The sequence below is a fragment of the Oryzias melastigma genome, linkage group LG9 (assembly GCF_002922805.2).
Source record: "Oryzias melastigma strain HK-1 linkage group LG9, ASM292280v2, whole genome shotgun sequence".
NCBI classification, from domain to species: domain Eukaryota; kingdom Metazoa; phylum Chordata; class Actinopteri; order Beloniformes; family Adrianichthyidae; genus Oryzias; species Oryzias melastigma.
In genome coordinates this window covers 10,588,682-10,613,093 of record NC_050520.1, presented here as the reverse complement: position 1 = coordinate 10,613,093, position 24,412 = coordinate 10,588,682, and the positions used below count along the sequence as shown (strand labels likewise).

The 24,412-nt window shown below is 37.8% G+C and overlaps 1 protein-coding gene across 7 annotated transcripts in view; it reads right to left on the bottom strand.

The window, feature by feature from the left end:
- Positions 1–24,412, bottom strand: part of pde4d (phosphodiesterase 4D, cAMP-specific) — a 201,349-nt gene that overhangs the window by 25,512 nt on the left and 151,425 nt on the right. Inside the window, exon 1 of one of the 7 annotated variants that reach the window (XM_024275311.2) lies at positions 4,722–5,276. The exons of the other annotated variants lie outside the window; for them this stretch is intronic. Coding sequence (XP_024131079.1) covers positions 4,722–4,801 — 80 coding nt within the window. The 5' untranslated portion in view covers positions 4,802–5,276. Of the gene's footprint in view, positions 1–4,721; positions 5,277–24,412 lie in introns of those variants that run through there. 7 annotated transcript variants of the gene reach the window in all.

The window sequence follows — 24,412 nt, the reverse complement described above, 5'->3', positions numbered from 1 at the left end:
GTTTAATTATAAAATCCAACACTCAGCTCTAGAGGATAGATCTGCTTTAACTATATATATTGTTGGACACTTCCAGACTTCCAAAGGACAAGATACAATTCTTTTCAAATAAAATAAAGCGTCTTTTTTATTCCTTTCTATTGTTCTTCCTCTGGTTTTTATCTCACTTCTGGGACCCAAAGTGAAGCAGATGTTTTCGAGACAGAGCTGTGAAAAAGAGGTCAGAGGATGAGTGTCTGAGAAAAGAAAATGAGCTGTGTTGAGACTTGTAAGCTTCTGTTTTTAAATATTACTTTGGTAACGGCAAAGAAAATCTTCTCTTCCAAAACAAATCATATACATCTATATTTTTTTTTAAAAAAGCTTTGTTTCTCGTGTATATTCATAAGAAGAGTACAGATGTTTAAATGTAAAAAAAAAAAATCAAACTGGAAAATCAACAGCCTTATTTAGAAATAAATGTCAGAAATCTGGAGTTGGGGTTCTGATTGAAATTCATGGATTAATAGGGATCAAAACAGAGCTGCGCGCTGGAGCAGACAGAGGGAAGATGACACTCAACTTATTTTAGAAAGCTGTGAGGACGAAGGGGAGTTAGCAGTGGAAGGAGGACAAGGAGAAACATGCCAGAGCTTCAACCCGTCTCACTGCAGAATGTGAAATAGCCAACAATATCTCAGTTATAAACATTTAACAAAAGGAGGAAATTGTTCTACATTTCAGTATGCTGTGATAAGTCTTCCTAAAACTAGGAAGGAGACAATGACACTCATTATGTTGAGATTTTGCTTTTTCACTTTCAACGCTTTGCAATTATTTCTATGAGGTCAAGACGTGATGATTATATTCTTTAATTTCTCTAGAGCATTTAACAAGTTCCAGCCTGCCCACATGTATAAGAGTCTCCAGAAAACACAGATTTGGAGAATAAAAACCCAATGATCCAACTAGCTGTTAGACTACTGCTTAGGACAACACCGAAGGAGCACCACAGGGATCTGTACATGGACCTTCTTTTGTCACCTTGTGCATCTCTGTCTTAAAAAAAAAAAAAAAAAAATAGAACTCAATCAATTGAGTAAATCAATTTTAGAATATATTTTCCTTTAGGGACTAAATGTAAATTTTTAAATACTCATATTTAAAACTTAGGGATATTCAAGTATCCTTGATGTTTTTCACCCATTTTTTGTCAGGAGAATCGCATGTGTGCATACAGAAGTCTTTGTATTAGGTTTCAAGGACGAACTGAAAAGAATGTGCCCAAAGTGAAACCAGAAACATGTAATTTAAAAAGAGGCCAAGGGTTAACACAGACCCACGGCCACCGACTAAAAGTCGCCCTTAACTTAAATCATGTGAAAGATAGTAGTTGAAATGCAACTAAGATAATAAGGTTTTAGAAACAGACTGTCTTATTAGATATGCCAGATTATGTATCAAAGCAAGAATTAAGACACTGAAAATGAAATCTGAAAGGTGTAAAATAAAGTAAAAAGGCATTAAATGTTTAAAAATAAAATCTAAAATTGCAAATCCCTCCATAATAACAAGCACTATAATGAAAAAGCTCATATGGGTAGATTGTGTGATTTCTATTGCACATTTTTGCTGAGATACACCTTTCTTTTAAGCAAAAGTGCAAATTTTTAAGTGAAAACATTTTATATGAAACAAATATTTATAGATACCCCGTCAAACTGCAAACTATTTTCTACTTTTATGTCACATAAAACAAGACAAAGGACAATTTGGGAAGAAAATGTTTTAGCAGAATCCTTCAGATACTCCCTTGTTACATGGAATATCATCTCGTAATTGCGTATTAGTACACATAATCTTATATTTATGCACAATTTTTTTCATGAATAGATTGCCGAACGTGTGGTATTCTTTAGATAGAACTATTCATGACACACAGAGGAAAAAATTGTGACGCGTCTCATGCAAAGCAGATAAGTAAGTGACTGACCACTCGCTGATAAGTGTGACACCTTTCCCCTTTATCTGCTTCATGTGCTTTCAGCTCTCCCAAGCAATGCAGACACATGAGCACACAAACCTTTATTAACAGAACAAAAAATACAGAATCTTGTTGTTAAATGTGTTGTGTAGTTTTCACAAAAAACTGGATGAAACGGCTCAACAAAATGTGAGCAGCTTTTCCATCAAATCGACCCAATGTTTTCCTCAGGACACAATGCTGACTTCTGCTTTCTGCTATTGTGCCACGTATAAAAAATGTGCACCTGGTAGCACTGCATCATTCAGAAAAGTCTGAATCATGACAAAGACATCACCATGGCGATATGGTAAAATCCTGATTCACATGATAGAACAGAGGAGACTCATACACAGGAAACCTTTGATACTATAAACCTTTAATCAGTCTTAATTGACACTTCAGGAGTGGTCAATTAAAGGTCATGCGAGGATAAAATGTTGTATAATAAGTTTACTGTCAGACTCAATGAAAGGTTAAATTCCTACATTTGTCAGAGATGACTAGCTGTTGTTGGGAACATGTGAATAAATGTTCTTAAATTTACAGACAACATCTCCACTTATCAGCCCAAAAATGGATTAAACTAGAGAAGTTTCATTACCTGCGTTAATGTCAGTGTGAATGCTTTATGCTAAATCTGGTTGCTGAAAATGCTGAAGCAATTACTCTAATTACTGAAGGAATTTGCTGCAAATGCAAAAACTATTTGTAAAATACAAAATTTGCTGAAAGGCTTGAAACTTTGTTAAAGAAATATGAGAGGCCGCTGGAGTTAGCCTAAATTTCTGAAAAATCGTTAGTAAGTTTGCTTAAAAATCCCTAATGCATGCAAATTAAAAAAAAAAAAAAAAAAATGTAGTGTGTTGCTTAAATATGAGCTAAGCTCTTAATCAGCCCAAAAAACCTCAGTAGATGCCAAATTAGCCTAAAAAGCTTGGACATTGCGAAAATACTACCACAACTCAAAAATAGCCTAAAAATCCTCAGTATAATTAGTCAAAAACGTTAGCCTGTTGCTAAAATATAAGCTAAACTCAAAAGTAGCCCAACAAACAGTAGATAATAAACTTGCCAAAAACTTTAGCCTGTTCCTAGTTAAACTCCAAAATAGCCTTACAACCTTAGTAGACAACACATTAGCCAAAAACACATTAGCATGTTGCTAAAATGATAGATAAAATTAGCATAAAAAACCTCAGTTGGTGCCAAATTACCTAAATGATGCTAAATGCTACTATAACAGCTCATTGCCAAAGTATTTTAAAACTACTGTAAACGGTGGTTTCAAAGTTTTTGATGAATTTGAAACATTTCTTATTCACTTCCTATGTGGCATATTTTGTTCAAGTTTTCCAAAACTACAAAGTTTGGATACTAAAAATACAAGCAGTAATGTCCTGAACGAGCTGAACATTTTGATACCAAGACTGATAAAAGAACTGAAAGTGTGGCTGAAGGAGCACTTTTGTCTGGATGCTTTGAAGCAATCAAATAATTGAGGAAAAAGTTCTGGAATACAGTTTCTACAACACCTATCTATCACTGTATACTTTCTCCACTATCCAAGCTGCGTTTGCTGCGCCAACACCTTGATGGGTATCTAAAGTCTGTACACAAACAAGCTTGCACAGAGAAGTGGAGAGAAGTCTGATAGAATTTGTCAATGCCTTGAAGGGGAAGGGTCATGTCCCACTCCCAGACCACGTCACAGTCTTATGCAGCTACGCACACGCAGACGCACATGGGGATTTGTGCACTCAACACATGAGCCAGCAAAGCGATCATTGGATGCATAAGCTGCTGCTTACAAACACTCAAAAAGCACAATAGGATCAGGTGTTTTCAAACATAAAAACCGTCATAAACTTACAATAATTACATTTAAGGCAATCATATCTTTTCATTATAGAAACCACCATAAAACCGTTAATAAGAGCAGAAAGACGGGCAGGACAGATGGAGGAGGCGGTATGCCTTGTCCAGCTGAGTTGCTTTTGGTAGCTATTCAAGAAGATGGCTCATACTAAACATAACGCTGCCAGATTCTGAGCTTTTAATCAAAGAAAGGCAACATTTTGCAGTCGAATGCATGCAAACACTGTGGATTTCTAGCTTTTTTTCTGCCTCAGGTACAGGATTGCTATGACTACTCAAAGCATGATCAACATGTCTGCCTTTCAAACAGGTGTCATGTTGGGTAGATTAATAGGCAAATGTGAGATCATCGAGAAGGATCTCCACCTCCTTATGGACATGCATTTAAAGATAAAAGAAATTGGAAAACAAAGTAGAAATTCTGTGGAGTTTTGGATAAAGAAATGAAAAAAAAAGACAGGCTGAAGCAAGATAGAGCGGGAGACTCAAAGGGGGAGGGTCAGTTTTACCCCCTAGCAACATTTTCTGCATTATGAATTCAGCTGTGTACATGTGAGAGCACACAATACAACTTGGAAAAGTTATTCGCTTGAGCACAATGCCTGTTGAGAGGAAAATGCTGACCGACACACCGGGAAGAGCCTGACATTATAAGGTCACGTCTTGTCTTATACATCCAGTCTGCAGCTGTTTTCACAAAAGTCACAAAAGTGCCACAAGGAAGACTACGTTGATGAGACAGAGGAACACAGAGAAGGGCATGCAGATGGAAAACAATAAAACAACAACAGGATTTAAAAAAGGAAATGTTGCCGGCAGGCAAACTTTCCTGTCCATTTACCATATTCCCTCCGTGTTCTTCAATGAACTGGTGGAGCGTGAGCGGGGTTTAAGAATGATACTCATGGTCCGACCTTTCATTCCAAATCCACTCCGCTCAAGATATGTACAGCCAGAAACAAAGAAAAAAAATCCCTCTGGGGTCACTTCCACCGTGACCTGCCTAAAGTCCTGGCTAGTTTCAGGTAATCCAGCGGGAGCGTCCTTTTCTTTACCCAGTCAGCTGGAGGGCTCCGCCGATCTGGTCTGGCTCAACCTCTGCGTCTCAGCAGAAGCGACGCCGCCGCTCCTCTTGGAGCTCTGATCATCTGACAGTAGGTGGTTTGTTATGGCGCTCTCCCTCTCACTCACTTGCACTTATCTTACATGCCAGAACAGCATGTGATTCTCCTCTTTCCTAATCCAGCCATGCACTCACTCCGCAGCTCCCTTTCAAGTTTCCACGTTTATTTTCTCTTCCCTGACTGGTGGGAATAAGATCTCATTCTCTCCTCCCTCTCTTTCTCCTGCTCTGCCTCTCTATCAGCCCCTCTGCCTTAAGGTCCTTTTCCTGAGCTCCTGCTTGAGTATGTCATGGTGGGAGGGGTTGCTGTTGTAGTCGTAGTAATTCCTTAAAGGGTGGGACTTTTATCCTCAAGCAATCGGCTCAAGTGTCACTCGGCTCCCGCAGTAACCTAAAACAAACGGCCAAGCATTCCAACCGTCTGACCCGACAGATCGACCCGCAAACAAACAGCGGATCCTGATGCAGGAACAGAGGAATGAGGGGACAACAGGAAAACAGCGTCTGTTTGTGGAAGCATGAGAATAAAGCAAACATAGGTGAGGAGGATTGAACCTGTTTTAAGAAAACAGACTGTAAAATGAGCACGTAAATGACGTTAAAGTAAAATATTTATTTAGATATTGGTATGACTTAGATTCCACCTTCTACATTTTGGACATTGTACAAGTGATGAGCGAAGAGTCCAGATGAGCTTCTAAGGAAAAAGGGATGTGACACACTTTTTAAGGCCACTTGTGACCTAGATTATTCTCTTAAAGCCTTAAAAGCAACAACCAGAAAAGCGAAGGCACTCTTCTTCTGACATCACGTCGCCGGAGGTCTGATACAAGTAGCTTTTTACTGTAAATGTGCTCTGAGGGCTCAATTTGAATACACATATATAAATTTATTTTTTGCAGTTATATTTTTTGACTCAAAAAGAGTAATTATTTTCGGGAAAAGCGTTGATATTTCTTCGATTTTGATCATTTTTGTTTGATTTTATCTTTTTTTTAGCTTATAAAATTTACTTTTTCTCACATAGAAAAATGAATATTTTTTTATGTAAGAAAACTATAGAGGAAAACTGTAGCAAATCCACCATATTCATAAAACACTTTGTTTAATAATCAGTCGGATTTGATTACTACTCAGTTTTTAAGGAAGCACTGATTAACCCTTTAAAACCCGAGCTCCAGCATTTATGTTCTTTGATATAATGCCACTTTTTAAGTGTTATTATGATCAACATCATTCCAGCTGAATCAGAAGAACAAAAGCGGCTCAAATGTCAGAAATGTCAGAGTGAGATCAATTCTTGCCTTTTGTTCTGATAAGTGATCAAGAATTAAAAAGATACAAAGACAAACTATGTAAGATTTTTTGTCCTTGAACAGGAGTTTGCAACCTTCGACACTTTAAGAGGCATTTGAATGGATTTCTAAAGTCTGACTTCACCCTTTAGAAAAATAAAAACACAGATTTGTATCCATGTTAATGCTACTATTTTCATGTGTATAACTAAACTGTTTTTTGGCATAAATAAAACATACACATAGAGAGAGAATACTATTACTACTTTCAAAAGAGTTTTAAATGACTCCCTTTCAAAATAAAAGTCACATAGGACAGAGGTCTGCAACCTGCGGCCACATGTGGCTCTTTTAGTCCTCTATAGTGACTCTCTGGCTAAAGAAACATGAAATAATAGTATGTTTTAAGAAGGGGTACTAAGTTAACACGTAATTAATTTAGATTAGTTAAGAAATTGATTAGATTAGTTAAGGTCTGAAGAGACCTTGTTTGCGGTACGATTCAGATTTTAAAACACTAAGTTAAACTTTGGTAACAAAAAAAAAAAAAGAAATAAAATCGGATGTTTTATGAGTTAAACACACTTATCCTGCACTAAAAGTGCTAGTAGCTGTCCAGAGCTGAACTGGGATGATCCTACTTGGTACAGGATGTCTTTTATTTTGAAAGAATATCATACAAGATTCTGTCAGAAGTCAAAAGCAAATAATCATATTTAGAAAATGCTATTTTCCTTCTATTTTTCCTCTTTTTATTCTTGCCAAAAAATAAATAATATTCATATTTATTATGGAAAGAAGCAATGTAATGAATGTAAACCAGTGTTACAGTTTAGTAAAGGGTAAAATAAGACTTTGCGACTCATTCTAGGTTTTGTTCAGTAGAAAACAGGCCCAAATGGCTCTTTTTAAAGGTTGTAGATCCCCGACATAGGATAATCTCAATGCAGCAAATGTAGTAGTACGTGATTAAACAGTGATTAAATAAGATAATTTTAGTATTTGTGGTAAATATCTGTCAGAAATGTGTAATTCTAACAAACCAAAATTAAATTAATTGACTTTTACTATATTTTTAACTATTAGGCACACTTAAAGTCATTGAATGCATTCATAAATAGAAAATCTGCTGTATAATCTGGTTGTGTTTTTATTGTTCTTTAACCTCAGTGTCACAATGAAGGAGCCACATGTGGCTCTGGAACTGCAGGCTGCAGATCTTTGCTCTAGAACAAAGTAGGACAGACCCACAGGACGGCAGGCAGATAATATTTGTTGCGCGTTGCTTTGCAGATTTCACAAAACAAGCAAGATCAGACGCCACAGGAAGTTACTGTAAGAATGACTAAAGAACATTTTGAGAAAACCAAACTAATATGAAAACTTCTATGCGCAGAGAGCCTTAGCAGCCTGACGGAAATACATGGTTTGTTTGGTCATAAAAGGTGCACCTTTTACCACAGTCTTCACATTCCACACAGTCAAAATAAAGATTTTTTTTTCTCAGGAGGGAAGATAAATCGACAGCCCATGAATCACGAATGGAAAACACAGCCGATGACATGCTGTGATAACAGTAGAAAAATTGCCCAACTGCTGTCTTTTGATCAGACTATGAAAACACCATCCCAACAGCACGGTTTATCACAGTCCTAGAAACGTTAACTCTAATGTAATGTTGGGTAGATTGGATTAAACAGCAGCATTTAACCCTTTGAGGGATGTTGTCTTAAGTAAATACAGTTTTGCAGATTTTCTAAGTCTGTCTTTAAATAAAAACACTAAATATGATTCATTTATGTTCATATTGTGCATCTACTACTAACATAACCTAAAAAATGCATATTTTCTTATAGTATTGTGTAAAAGTCAGACACTGCTGCCACCTAGTGCTTGAAATGAGGTCACACAGTAACTGACACAATTATTGACAGGTCTCTTTTCTTTGAGGTCTTCCACCAGGATTCATGTTCAGAGTCAATACAGACGAGCGCGCTCATTAGACGGCAGTCAGACGCCACTTAAGGAGGGAACAGCAAGTGAAGCACAGATGGCTCGTTTGCAGTATTGACAAGCCACGTATATGTGTGAGCTTTCTATAAAGGAATATGCCGCTCACACACACACACACACAGTGGATACAAGAATCTATAACAACGAACACAGCCTCTCAAACGTTTAAGTAACACAAAAAGACCGACTTGTGCGTCAAACGGTTTAATAGAGCTGTGGAATACGTGTAACTCTGTAAATGCAAAGCAAAAATGGGCTTAACAAGGCTTAAAATTTTCATTTTGAACCTTAATGGACGGAGAGTGCTCTGATGACTGGCGTGCCCTCTGCTTGTTAGTGAGAGCACCTGGGCTCATGCAGCCCTCCACGCTTTTCGGATGGCGACTTGATGGGCCTGCTTATGTGGCATTTACTTTGCTCTTAGCTGTATTTTATGAAAACGGCAGGAGAAGAGCTTTTCCTAATAGAAAGCAGAAGCACACAACTCTGCACGTACGCACAATTAACACACCAGTCCGGCAGAACAAACAGCAAAATTACCAAAACTCGAACAACAACAACCAGCCACCAAGCAACGGCAGTTTACACAATGTGAGCACAGCTCCAGTTCTGTTTTCTCTATCTGGATGCGCCTATTTATCAGTTTATGTCCTGATAAGAAGGAACACTCACACACATTAATACAAGTCATACAAATCCATAAATCTGGACTCATGCAGATTACATAATCAAAGTACACAAATGCAAAGAGAAACAGGAGTTGCCTTTTAACTTTTCTCCCTGGTTTACATTGAGCATGCAAGGCTTGAAGGTTAGTCGTAAATTATGAGGAGAAATGTGTGGAATTCATTGGACAAAACATTGATAAGAAACAACACGAGATGTTCACTGACAGAAGAAGCATACCCTCTCCTGACACGCGGTTTAATGTCGATGGGCTTGTTGGTAGCGTAGGGCGAGCCGTTGGAGCAGGCGTGGCGGTAGCGTGCTATCCTTTCCAGAGACTGATAGTCAGAGTTCACGGGCAAACTCATTTTTGACCAGCTGTGGTACACACACACTCAGAAGCACGGAGGAAAGCAGGTGAATGGATGGAGAAACAAGTCTCATAAAAGCTGAAGTAGAGAGAGGAGGGTGGCGTTTGTGAGGAGGAGGAGGAGGAGAAGACCAGAGAACGGCTCCAAATGGGTGTGACTTCAGAAGAAAAAATGATGGAGAAACACGAAGAGAGGAGAGATGTAAATGAGGGAGGAGCAAAGTGCAAAGGCAAAGCAAACTAATTGAGCTTCTCTCAAACAACAGCAGAGAGTCTGTATTGACTGACATGTACTTGTGTGAAACCAGACAGACAGAGCAAAAAAAATCAATTTCATGTAAGGGATTGAGCTTAGTAATTGGGAGCATTTTGGGGGATTTAATTGGGTTGAAAACGGACCTTTGCACATCGATGACGAGTATTCTTTAAACATGGACAGCTTTTTTAAAGCAGCAGAATGCAAAGCTCTTTCAAGTGTTAATCCAGTTAGTGAACTGTGTTTCCTAAAATTCTGTCACAACAGAGTCAGTGACTTGTCCAAAAAACAAAAGTAAGTCAGATCAGTTCCATAAATGACCACTAGAGGAAGATGAATACAAGAAAAAGTTTCAACGAATGCCAGTATAAAACAATTTCACATTTTACTTATATTGTGGCTCAAAATATTTTTTACTTCAAATATTAAATGCAATATTCTTTTAAAGTGAACAGTTTTAAATTTTTTCTATTTTACTTCTGTTGACACATAATATTCTTAATGATTCAGTGATGATTACTGTTAATTGGAAGTAACAAGATATATAATTATACTTTTTAATAAAATGGATAAATATGTAGGAAAAACAAACTGTAACCTAATCAAAATTTCTTTTTTTGTTAGTATCTTTAACAAAATGTGAAAAATTTTTTTGTTTTTTGGAAAGTTAGAGTTGAAAGTTTTAAAGGCAAAATGTGCAAAAACTTCTTTGGACAGCAAAGCTCCCATTAATTCTTCCATAAATGAACTTCTGCATTGAAATATGAGGAAATACATCTAAGTCATACACAAATCCAATTTTCATTCTACAGAAAAAAAAGTAGAAAGAATGATATCTAATCTGACAGTAACTATAGATATTCATTCAATCCATTGTTTAGTAAATTGAAAATATCTCAATTTAATGACTTAATTGACCCAAGTATTCTAAAAATTAATGTACAAAAATCATCAAAATTGTCTGCTATTTAAGATACAAAAAAGGTTTACAAAAATATGAGTAGTTACAACAGGGGAAGGCAAACTACGGCCTGTTAAACTGTTAAATCTGGCCCGCCAAACTAGAGTAAATTATATTGATAATACAAATTTTTGCCTTATTTTCCCTGTATTTTAACTTTCTTCCCATAGATGGAGCAATAAAGAAACATTGACTTCTGTTAGGTTCAGAAAGTTAGTCTGCATTGATGTGTGTGTGTGTTTTTTTTTTGTTTTTTTTTTTTTCAAGATCATTTGTAATTTCTGAGTCGGACAGGCATTTTTCCTATTATTCCAACAGCACTTTTACGCATCATTTCTTTAAGTTTGTGTTTTTCTCTGAGGGACTTCATTCGATTGGTGCAGTTGGCACTAAAATAAGAAAAAAAAAGGCACCGTTTTGAAGTAAAAATTCCAAAATGTTCTCTTTTAAAACATATTAACTTTCAATCAAAATTAGCATGTCTTTGTCCAAATTCCATTTTATGTCTGGCGAATTACCAAAACACACTACACGTATCTGCTCCTGGTCCGGCCCCTCTGTCCACACCTGAGTTACAACCTAAAAAGTCATGAGGTTTTATTCATTGTCAAAATTCTCAACAAAAATTAAAGAAAGAGGTATTTTAATTCAAGGGGTGTGCATATGGACCGATCTGAAATATCAGTAAAAGAATCTAAATCATTGATTACATTCAAAAACCTTGTCAAAGACGAACTACAAAAATAAAATGAATTATTTTTTTATTAAATATTTGTCCTTGTGCAGACATGTAAAAAAAATATCTATAAACACTCCATTTTTTTTCAACTATTTTTATGATGTTTATATACTGAGTAACAATGTGTAATAGTTTTGCTCTTTCGTTGAAGATATGAAAGTAATGGGCAGAAAAATGTGTTTTTCCTCATTCTGCTTCCTTTCATTTCCCCTACACAAGATGTCTTGTATTGTTTTAATGCATATGCTGTCTTGTAGAAATGATATAAACAAATTGTGCAAATAAATATTTAATAATCAAAGGCATGTTAGCTAATTAAAGGATGTACTCAATTCATCTGAAGTATTCATGAAGAGTTTAAAACTGTTTAAGAACAACAGACCTAATTGTGTACATTACGATTGAATGCAATTCTAGTAATTTTTATGTTTTTATTTTATATTACTATGTTTTTTTAAAAGTAACAGTACAAAGCCAATGTATAGTTATAAAAAAGGCACAAAACAAACTTTATCTCGAGCCTTCAAAGCTGTAGTGTGCTTTATTAACCACTAGGGGGCAGCAAAGTTGGTAAAATAATCTACACACGTTACATAGTAAAATCCCATTTTACAGCTCTTTAATTAAATGAAAAAATAATGATAGGATAAAAAATAATATTTTTTCTAAGAAATAAATGTACATTTTTCTGGCCTGTCTGCTTTCAAATGATTTTTTTCAGCTGATGAGAATTGCCATGTTCAGATCTCAATGGCCAGTAGGGGGCAGTCTACCCTACGGGAACTCTGCAGCTGTTGGTGGAAAACAGTACAGCAGCACAAACACAAAGAGTGGCAAATCACTCTGGAGTTGAGGCTCCTGCTCCCCCCTGACAGAGGAAGCCAGCGTGCGACGACAGCTCCCGGGATGACAGGGATGCTGCGACAGATGCACTGACACGACCATGCACACCCAAAGGCTGTTGGAGCGCATACAACAAAAGGTGCAGATAAATAAATCAATAAATAAATACCAGGTAAAAAAAAACAAAACAAAAGAAGTCAAACATAAGGACTCGTATTTGTCATGCAAAGGATCAGAAACACACAACAAACATCACAGACAAACGTTTGCCCAGCTGCTGGGTTGGCCACACACCGCCGGTGCCAGTGACGTGCTGAGACGGGGCGCCAGGCGACTGTCGTCACTCAGAGAGCCCTGGAGGCTCGCAGCTGCACAAAAGCAGAACCGCTGGATCTGATATACGTTCATGCAAAATGAAACTCCTTTTCCATTTGCAGATTTATGTGATTTTGTCGTTTTGAGCTGCATATTTACAGACAGAATGACACCAGCAGCTTTGTTAGTGAGGAAACATACAGATTTGATTTAAAATGTGCACTGTCCATAAGCTTGAACAGGCTTATAAAACACATCTGGGGAGGGGCTTTGCTCAAGGTGTTGCCGGGCATAAAATCAGCTTCTGAGCAAAAAAAAAAAAAAAACCTTTTTCCACCTTCCAAAAAAGTGTTTGCAATTGATTAAGGATTCGTATTTATTTAAGCACATTAAAAATGCATGTTGATTTTCCACTAAAACTGATGTCAAATGAGAGGAACTCAGTGAAGACGTATTTGAGCCTCCATGCTGGAACACAGGTGGTCTTTAGAGCATGTCTGCTACGCTTGTGCGGCTAAAACCAAGATGCCTTCCGGTTTTCTTTATAATCAAGGCTGCAGAAAAGTGAACAAAAGTATCTTGTGTTGCTCACACTGTCTCCTTCCTGAGGCATAAAAGATGCATTAATTCATAAAGGAACAGAGCTTTTTGTTACAAAGAACAGAGTGACTTACAGCTGCTTGTTCACCAGCAGAGCACATGCATGCCAGCCTCCAGAATTCTATTACAAAAGGTGTGAAGACAACAAATAAGTCATGGAGCGGCTGCAGATGAGGGCTCTGGCAACCGCACGTCCGCTGCCTCTGCTTTAAACCTAATTATCAGCATGACTGCATAGTTGTTTTCAGGTAAGTAAATCAGTGAAAGGTAATGTTATTAGGAGGCAATAATAGAAAGGTAATTGAGATTCATGCGGCACTATATTTGCGTAAAGGGCTACAGCTATTAGCCAGTCTTGCTCCAGCGAGCACGGCTGCTTTGTGTGTCGATGAACAATTCCTTTGCCACAGCTAGACTCACGCTTCTTGCCTGCCTTCACAGTCCCCTGCTAGGTTCATGTTTATGATGTGGTCGCCATGGCAACTTGGCAGAATTCAAAAGGGACAGGTAGGTCCTCGCAGCCAATCGGCACCCAGTTGCTAAGGACGTGATGGCAGATTTGATTATGAGAGACTGGCATGGTCAAGGATGGAAAGACAAAAGTGAAGTTATGCAATATTTTTTTTGAGGATTGATTGAACGCAGATTTACATGATGGGTCACTAGTTTTGAGTAAGACTTTAATAACTAGCAGCCCCTCAATGCTGCAGCAGTCGTGCATGACTTACCTGAGCTCTATTTATACATCAAGCTGACTCACAGGCTGGAGAGGATTTGAGCTGTTTGTCTCACAGGCTCACCAGAGCACAAAGGAGAACAGAGAAGCTCACTACTATGAAAGGACAACGGTGGAGAAGGGTAACCCACTGTACACGGGACCAGCAAAAGCACTTACTTATGCGGCGCGCTTTCTGAGTGCAAGCACATTTTGCTGCATACGCTGACGGCCGAGTGTGCCAGTGAGAGGAGAGAGAGAGAGAGCGTCGTGATGTGTTGAAGCTGAAGTGATGCTGGACAGGTTGAATGTGAGAATCATCCACTGCAACCAGCTGGAAGAAGCCTGTGTCAGAGCCACAGACCTCACGATAGAAACCAATCTGGCAAATTCTCTGGTGGATCAGTTTAGAAATATGACAACAGAAAGGAGAGAAAATCCCTGCTTCCTTTGACTGATTCTTTAATCCATCTGACAGTCAGCAGCAAAATATCTCAGAAGAGATTGAGCTCGACGATCAATATCCTGAACACAACATCGGATTCATGCAGCACTGATGACGATGTGGGCTCATCTTATGATCTTAAGTGCTAAGACCATGAAAAGAAAAACCTCACCAAATGCCGGGATGGAGCTTTTATGAAGCTACGTTCACACCGGGACTGTGGGGCGCATGTTTAGCATATAGTGCTCGCCTCACACTGAACTACAGACGCATGTCCTCCACTCACAGTCAAAGGAGGCTTGGTGTGAAATGTCAAAGTGGTGCAAATCGTTCTGCAGGCTTTTTCTTTCACAGCTCTATTACGATATATGAAATTCAATTTTCTGTAAACTAAGAAAGGACGCCATCAGCAAAATCCAAGCCCCTGATTGGTCCAATAAACAACCGTTTTTTACGTGGAACCCAGAAACTTGTAGAAACTTGGTTAGCGACATGTGAATGCAAGAGTTTAGAACGCAGAAGCCTTAAAACAAGATTTTATGTGTGTTTACATAGACTTTTCATTGACAGTGGTCACTTGAATGTGGGTTCAGAGGGTGATGTGAACGTAGCATCAGTCAGCATAAAGGGTTCTGATATTCTACTGTCACAAAGTCACAAATTACATCAACTTGGGATATTACTACTGTTACTACTAAAACCAATTGTTTTTTTTTAACAATCTTGAAAAAGATGTCCAGATGTATTTCTTCATAACAACAACATTGTATTTTTATTTCAAACTCAATATGTTCAGAAAAATCAGAAATTACACAATCTTTTAAACACTAATAAGTATCATCCATTTTTTGTGTGTGTATCAGGTAATTCTTAATTTGTAACTCATATATTTTGTGCGTAAATGTGTGTACTTTCAATTGTGTATTCACATGTACAAAAATGACAAACTACAAAATAAAATGTACACAAGCACAATTTAAAGTTACAGCAGCTTATAAATAACTACACACAAATCTTTAAAAAGTACACACAAATCACCTGATACACACACAAAACAACATTTACACACAAATCAGATTTGCAACTCCAAGATTCTCTCCAAGATTTTTCTGCAAGTGATGCGTTAAATGTTGCTAGAATGCTGGGCCATTAGTGTTTTCTTATCAGCCACTTTAAATTTTGATTGTGAATAATATCTGGTAAAACTTGACATTTATATTTGCATTATATATATATACTTTACTATATTTATGAGGGAACTCTGATGACCCAGCATTCTAGCAGCATTTAAACGCATCACTTGCACACAAATCTGGAAACATGAAGAGTCTCAAATCAGTGTGTTTCAGGTGATTCATGTGTACTTTTTAAAGATTTGTGTGCAGTTAGTTTTAGCTCCTTTAATTTTTAAGTTGTGTGTACATTTTTTATTTTTTAATTTATGCACATGTAAATACACAAATGCAAGTGTGCACAATTACACACAAAATTAACTGTATTACAAATCAAGAACACACAAATTGGATGAGGCTATATTCTCTTTATATTTGTGTTCTGTTGGTTTAAGGTTAGCAGTTCTACCTTGATATTGGTTTTGATCTGTTGTTAACTCATCAACGCCGTTGTGGACACCACAGAAGTGATTGTGTCTTACAAACAGACGGTCAAAGGACGCAATAATACAGCGAAGAACAGTCAGAAGGACGCAGACAGTCAAACAATTTGCTCAGGAGGCTTTCACAAATCACACAGACGCAAACTGCTCAAGTGCACTTCAAGCAAGTGGTGAGGTTAATAGGTTTAAGTTGGCAGCATTCCCAGTGATGTCACGCTAATCTCCCATTAAAACCCCGATGACATCATTGGGCGGTCGAGGGTGTGAAAGCTGCATATGGACGCATAGTGTGAGAGGAATGCCCGGCCGCTGTGCGGTGAGGATGCCTCCTCCACCAGGTAATCCAGATTAGACTGAAACCCCAAACTAACCCTGGGAACACTTGCGTCACAGTAGCTGTCAAAATGATCATTTAGCTTCATATGCAGTTTTTTTTCTTCAGTCATGCAGACAACTCTAATCTGCTTACTGGCTTTCAGGAGGACCATGCAAAGTTAAATAGATTGCACTCAGAATCAATGTATAAAAACTGCCTTGTGTTTAATGATTGATGTAGTTTTAATACTTTATCATTGCAAGTCACTTCCTTCCACACGGTTAGAACTTTTATATGAAATATGTTTAAATGAAAACACTATATAGAAAGCATTTTAAAAGAACTTTTCAAGCTTTAGAAGGAAAAGGGGGAGGTGCTTAAGACAAACCTCTGAAGGACAATCAAAAGGTGAATAATCCTTTTTGGAGGACATGAATTCTAAAGTCCAAATTTAGCAAAGGTCGTCTTTCTAGTGCCTGTTCTAATTGTTGACAGTATATAAGAACTGGACTGAGTAACCCCGCCCCTCTGGTGATCCAAACAGGAAGTACCCACCAGCTCCAAGAAGCCAAAATCCTACAGACCTCTATGAAGAAAAAAAACACCAATTACTATTTGTCAGAAAAACTATTCTTGGTCAATCATCTGTTTTTTAACGTGTTCTTGATAATACTCATGATGTTTTTGAACATTCAAAGCGATTGATTGAAAGATTCTCTCAGCCCACTTTCAAGTGGTAGGGGTGCGGACCTCCAACAAGCTCACTACTGATTGGCAAGAGTGGTTGCCATAGAAATATTGACTAGACTGACATTGACCAATCACCACTTACTGACGTCTGGATCCAACATGGCGGAGTTATCGCTGCGCAAAAAAAAAAAAAAAAAATGGTGATTTGAGCCAGAAGTGAGCCATTGTCTACACGTGGCGTCACACCTGCTTGTAGGGAGTTAACTTCTGCAGGTTCAATTCCTGTCTTCCACTCCCCATGTGTCCTTAGGCAGGACACTGAACGCCACATTGCCTCTGGTGGTTTTAGACTGGCGTCAGTGCTTTGGGGCTTTGAGGAAGGAAGAAAAGGACTATACAACTCTACAGCGTTTACCATTAACTCCAGTTCTCATATAAAGTCAATGGTTCTCATGTGTAACCCACAGGATCATTAAGACATTGAGGGTTAGACAGGAGTTTGCATGAAAGCAAATACACTCTTCATGCTGTTATTAAGTTCACCATTCACCTCAATTCCCTCTTAGATTTGAAAATATTTTCAAAAGCAAAGCAGTAGAGCTGGTTTGGAAGCTTCAAGATTTCAAACATTCTTTGTTTTTTCTTCAGGCTGCTTCGATGTCAACAACTAAAAACTAGAAGATACAAAACAGCAGATAATTTGAAAACACCACTAAAAAAATGAAAACCCAAACACCAGAAACATCATTAGCTAAGGTACGGCAGGATTTAATTTTATGCCAGCATAATGTGGTCATGGAAGTATGTCGAATGAGGAAAATTAGGAGTCAGAACTGAAGGAAAAAATGGGAAATAATGACAGTAAAGAGGAGACAGCTAAGGCATTCAAAAATTCAAGTTGGAACTGATAAATAAATTATATTATATCAGACATCAAACCCTGTAATTTTAAAACACCAAAGTTGTTCCAACTTTAATCATTGTCACTCGGTTCAATTTTAAACCTGCTTTCAGAATAGAAGAAAAGCCTCAATATTCAGTCGTCACAGTTTAACTGTTTGCATTCCTGTATTAAAATCAATAAACTCAATCAATACCAACTGAATTATAGTGTTTGGAAAGACAAGGAGGAAAACATTGGAGTTTCAAAAATCCCTCTTGAAGAAAGATTTATTTTTACCAATCTGTGCCAAATGAGGTGGATAATAATTAAAATAAACGGTTCATTCCTGTTGAGATTGTTTTCTTTTTCTGCAGAGCAGCAGGGGACCCCGTCTTACCGGATGGGGTAAGAGCTGAGGTTGTGTATGGAGGCGTTTCTACTCAGGAAGCAGCATACAAATGTAAATTTAATGTGACAGTCCATGCTAAGGAAAGTAAAATATGCAGACTAAACATTGGGGTTGTGTTCTAAATCCCTTACCAATCACTGCATTGTACACTATACAGTTTCCCACGTAATAGGACTGTCTGAAATCAGTGCTCACTAGATTGGCAAGTATAGACTACAATGTATTGTGTTTAAACAAATTATAATGTAAAAAAAAAAAAAATAATTAGTTTTTTATAAGTAATCGAAGTACACAAAACACATAAATAGTAGCTGTAAAATGTTAATATTTATTAGGTTATTAATTTGGGAAAGTGATGATGTGATATTTGCCTTTTAAAAAAATAAGTAGTGAGCATAGTATCTAAATTGGTTTTAAAATCCAGGGTTCTAGATAATCCCAAACTATATAGATTTTTAGTGGTGACGGACTAAGGAGGAAGTTTGGGCACAGCATGGGTATTAAAGGGATTATCTCATGCAAAATCTCTCTCTTTTTTTTTTTTTTATAGCTTATAAATGTTTTCACTGACGGTCTGGTACAGCACAGTGAAGAGTTGTCCGGTACGGTCCAGTTAATTCTAAGCGTTTCCCCTTAGTTAAGCCTCGCTTTCACTGAGTGGTTTGTTTTCACGGTGTTTGCGTGCCATAGACCGCTAGCATGCCGCTAGCTCACCCTGTATCACACCATCACTAAGGATGGCAAGGAACATTTGCAGTTCCACCGCAAACTGTTGTTTGCAGACATTTTCAATATAGACTCGTGATCAAAAGAGTGCACAGGAAACCCAAATGCTTACAAACGTTAGCTTAAAGAGCGCTATATTGGTGCTTTCTAAGGTTGTCAAGGGGTACAGTTCGGTACTGTTTAATGGGTTCATGTTCCAATGGAAACGCTGAAGATGCAAGTGTTGATAGCTAAAGATGCTGACATTGATAGCTGAATAACTAAAGCTAATAGCTGAAATCGTAAGCTAATAGCTGCAAATGCTAAAGCTGATAGCCAGCTAAAATATTAGCCAAATGCCAAATTAGCCTAAAAAAACAAAAAGAAGAAAAAAAAAACTTATGTTAACTAAAACAGCTAGCATGTAGCTGAAAAAAATAGCAAAACTTCAAAATAGCCTAAAAAAACTTTTAAAAAAGCCTAAATTAGCCAAAATAGGTAACATGTAGCTGAAGTATTAGTCAAACTCCAAATTAGCCTTAAAAACCGAAAAATTCCTAAATTAGCTAAAACAGCTAGCATGAAGCTGAAATATTAGCTAAACTCCAAAACAGCCAAAAAAACACAAAAAATGCCAAAATAGTCCAAAAAGCTAGCATAATGTCATTATAACTTTCAACTTTACTGCACTCTGACTCCATATAATATAAAGCAACGACTAATCGACTATTAAATTAGTTTTCGACTATTTTAATAGTCAATTAGTCGACTAATCGTGGCAGCCCTACTCTGAAAGCAGGATATAGCCCCTTTAAAGCACAATGCAGCATCAAAATTTAGACAAAAAAATTAAAAGAAAAACTATTCCAAATAAGAAGCCAAACTGTCCTAATTTAATTTATTAAACACAACTAAGAACTTCTTCTTTTTTAGTCCTATCGTTTCTTCATGAGCTTTAGCTAGAATTTTAAGACTCCTCAAGTCCGAGAAGTGTGTGCACACATGTGCACGTCAAGGGAACTCCCTCATCCAGCCTAAGCCGTTCCAGTCTTCCTTCGCCTCATCATACCCGCTGCCGTCATCGTGGCAATCCTAATCAACATCACTGTCAAACGCATTTCCCTCAAGGGAGGAACAACATCATTAGCATGTTTTTTTCTGAAACTAATGGGTAATTCCCATTACATTTGCCATGCTCTGTGTCCTGCGTCTGTAACCGATCACTAGGGAGGTGGCAGAACAAAAAAACAGCTGAGGGAACATGAGCTCTGATCAGGAGCAGTGAGAAATTCTTTGGGAGGTCAATACATGTCAGTAAATTAACACTAAAAAAGAACAGAGGCTGGTCGCTACAGTTTAAGTCCCCACCCCCCTAACTCACATTAAGAGGGGCGAGCAGTGACGCATAAACCCTTCTGGCAAAGTTTATTTTAATGAAAACCCCAGGGTTGGGCCTCTTCCCCGTTTGCCTTAAAACACAGCTCGCCCCATCTTTTTGTCTCATTACATCTGTTTGTTTTGTGGCTGCGGTGGGAGAATTTAACACTCCCTCTCAGTGCTGCTGTGTTTTATCAGAAACTGGTCTCCAAAACATCAGCCGGGAAAAACTTTATTTGAAGTACATTTTCAATCAAAGAGTTGGACTCCTAGGAAAATTGGAATTCTGCTAAATATAAGTCTAAATTCAATTTAGGCCAGAAAAATAAGTATTCATTCATAGATTTATTCTTGCAAAATCACAACTTCAGCTGCATCTCAGAAAATATTGAGCAATAAGTGTGGACTTCTGCTGAGTCATAATTGCACATAAAAAAAATCTCAGTTATGTTTCCCTTAGAAAACCCCTGGAGGCTTTGAGTTAAATGTTTAACTAAATTTAACTTTAGAATTTACCCACATACCTTACCAACACGCACAATTACTTGCACAAGCAGCCTGTGACCACTTTATAAAAGCAGCGTTTGACTTTTGATTTATGAGATCTCAGAGAAGCACCTGCGGCTATCCTCACGCTTCCAATAAATCTGGCTGCCACCTTGTATTTTTATTGATCTGTCCATCTTTTTGCCTCCGTCCTGCAGCTGAGCACAAGACTGAATATCCCGCATGCAGCAGCTGCACTTGTGAGTGGTAGTGGAAAGTTTGAAACGTTCAAATTTAAATGAAATGGATATCTGAAATAAATATGGAGCTTAATTTGCCTCAAGAATCACAGCGAGGAACTGTCATCTCGCTATTCTTTTCAAAGTTACGCAACAAAAACCACAAAAAAATGTGACAGCACAGAGAAAACCGTGTCTGTGCGTCATTCTGATTCAATTTTTTAATTATAATTATTGCAAAACAAGGTAAGTATCTGGCAGAACACAGCTGAATAACCAAAAAAAAACACAATATTGTTTTCCATTTAAAATAATTACCAAGAGAAGTGTACAAGCTGTTGATATTCACTATGATGTCAAAAGTCTTGCCACAGTCTAATTTAATTGAGAGATAAAAATATCACTGACCACTTTATTAGGAACACCTGTCCAACTGCTCGTTAACATTTCTAATCAGCCAATCACGTGGCAGCATCTCAATGCATTTTAAGAGCACGGGCCTTAAACCTGAGGCTCCGGAGCCACATGGGGTTCCTTCATCCCTCCATTGTAGCTCTTTGGCTTTAAATAAAAAAGCTAATAATATCAGTACATAATATGTTTAGAGTTTATTTATTTTACTTAATACATAGATGAAGTGTATGACTTTGCGGCTCGTACTCGGTTTTGGTCAGTAAAAAACTGGACCAAATGGCTCGTTTAGAATCAAGGGTTGTAGACCTCTGTTCAAGACAATGTTGTGCAGTTCAAACTAAGCAGAATTAAGAATAAAGGGGATGAAAGTGACTTTAAATGTGGTATTGTTGATGGTCTTGACTTCAGAAACTGATGATCTACTGGGATTTTCACCCACAACCATCTCTAGGGTTTACAAAGACTAGCAAGGTGTACCTCATAAAGTGGCTGGTGAGTGTATATTACGAGAATTTGTTACGCGTTTCCTAACACTGCAGTGTTCTGGCCTGTTTTTGTTTGCCAGATTGCTAGTACGTCTGCAATGCTGCCATGAGTAATGGAACCGCAGCTTGTAGACATTTCTTCTATGCTTCATTTCATCTGCCATGTTTCATGCAACACATGAGCGGATCGTGTCAGTAAATGATAGGAACAGAGGAGACCAACTGTGGGCAGAAGAAAGTCATGAGAAAGGAGAAACTGATATAATGCTTATCATGATCCAAGTAGGAAAAAGTAGTACAGATCAACAAGATGAGCAAGTAAACAGGTAATACATGATATATTCGTTGTCTAACAGTGCAGCAAGAGTTAAAAAAAACAGAGGTAACAAGAGTTCTCCCCTGCCTCTTAGTATGCCTCTGTTGTGCTTGACATCAGCTGAAGCTGTAATAAATTCTTTAATTCTTCCCTTTGGAGAGGGTGTGCTGATCCGCCTCTCCCTTCCATACATTTATTTAAAACGCTGCCTTTAGAATAAACAACACCAAAGCTGTCTGCTAAACTTGAAAATTTACACTTTGGGTGCCAATTTTATGGCATACGATGCTTGACAAAGAATATTGATGAGGAGCGAGATTTTGGGTCTATTCCAACTGGACATTGGTCCGGACCAAGTCTACTTAATTTGGTGCAGGTTGAATCTTGAACCTGACGTTTGGTCTATATTGGTATATTTGGTCTATATTCATTCCTTGTCGGGATAGTTCACTTATTTAAACTTTATAGTTCACTGACCAATACTGAACGTCAATATCGACGTAAAGTACAACACTTTGGTGTAACAGAGCCTCACTGCAAGGCAGTAACTGGCAAGAAAATGGCTAAGAAGGTACTCTGATAAATGTTTAAGACATATAGATTGTAGGGAAAACACTGTGAGAAGCAATGTGGTTCATATTAAAAGATGTTTTAATGAGTCTGCATTTATCCGACCAAATTTCAGTGAGTTGCTGTGTCTCATCGTTGCTTCACGTTTCTCCGCAGTTCAGGGTTGCTATGTTCCAACTCTGTTTTTATCACGTAATACCCGGCTACGCTGGCTGTTTGGTTCAGTTGTTCCACTCCGAGCACGGAGTCTATTCAGACTGAAGAAAACTCAGCGCAAACCAGACCTGGAAACAAACCGGGGCCACCTTGATAAGAAAGCAGTTCCTGGTTCCTGATCAGAGTGTGCTTGAAATGAACTCTGCTTCACTTTGATCAAACCAAATCTCGTCTGAATACACCCTTTGTTTCACAAGTTCCAAAAATTATGTCTAAAGCTGCCTTGAAACATCTAAAAAAAAAAAAAAAAAAAAAAACACGCACACAATTTCAGTTTCTTTTTGGCATACCATAATCTGTTGTGTCTTTTTTCTTAATTACAGGAAGTTCTAATTTCCACTGCAAAGTGCAATCACACCTGGTGTGGGTATCAATGAATTCATTCATCTTGCAGACTCCTAAAGCAGTTGCATTTGTGTGAGAAGACAAAATGTGTGAAGAAATAAGAAGTGTTAGTCTGTGAGGCCTTTTTATAAAAAGAGAGAGGGGGCTTCAACAGATGAGCACCTGTAATGAAGCTGAATACATCCAAATCACACCAGCTGGCTGACAAAGATTGATGGCGGATGGGAGAAGCAGATCTGCATTTTGCACACACACAGGCGCACAGTGGCTCTCTGGGACAACAGTGACAGATAGCCGGGACTCCCTAAAGCTGACAGCAAGTCTCTGCCGTGCCCAAAGTGCATTTTAAGAACTCCTTACAAAGTGTGTAGAGACACAGCACGCAAACTAAAGAGCCGTAAATGCATTTTTTTCTCCTGAAAAAATGGGTTAACATGTATTTTATAGCCAATTCACTTTTCCACAGTAAGAGAAGAGGAGAATAGAGGCGTAGGGAATGACTAATCCCAACTCACCTCTTGGGTCTACTCAGAAGGAGGGCAAAGGAATGCAAGAATCCAGACGGCTACAGCTTCAGGGACGGCTCTTAATTTTCCATCCTGAACCAGAGCTACCTCTAAATTATTACTGGTGTCCTTGGTTTATACATAATAAATACGGTGAGTGTATTATAAAAAATGAAAACAAGTGTCGTTATGTATGCATATAGAATTCTTAGAATTGGCTTTTGTTGTGTAAAGGAGCCGGACTGACGTAGAATAAGGCAATAATGAAAACATTAGTGAAGTTGTTCCTTAAAATATGATGTATGTACACACAACTAACACTAAATACAAAACAAACAACAGCTATGGTCATTTCTGGATTGTGAATAATGAGAACCTAAAAAACCTAAAAAAAGTACTCTACAATACACATTAAGCTTTAAAGTATCTCAAATCAAAAAAATCAACCAGTGGCCTGTGCTCTAACCTTCAATACCGGACAGTAACGGAGGAAAGCTAAGCATTTAAAGCCTTTGTTCTAAATATACCTCTGTCTATTCCCTTTCCCTGGCCTCTGCGGCACTGGATTCACTTAATTGGATTACTACACACATTTTTTATCTCTATTCTGGTTAGTGTT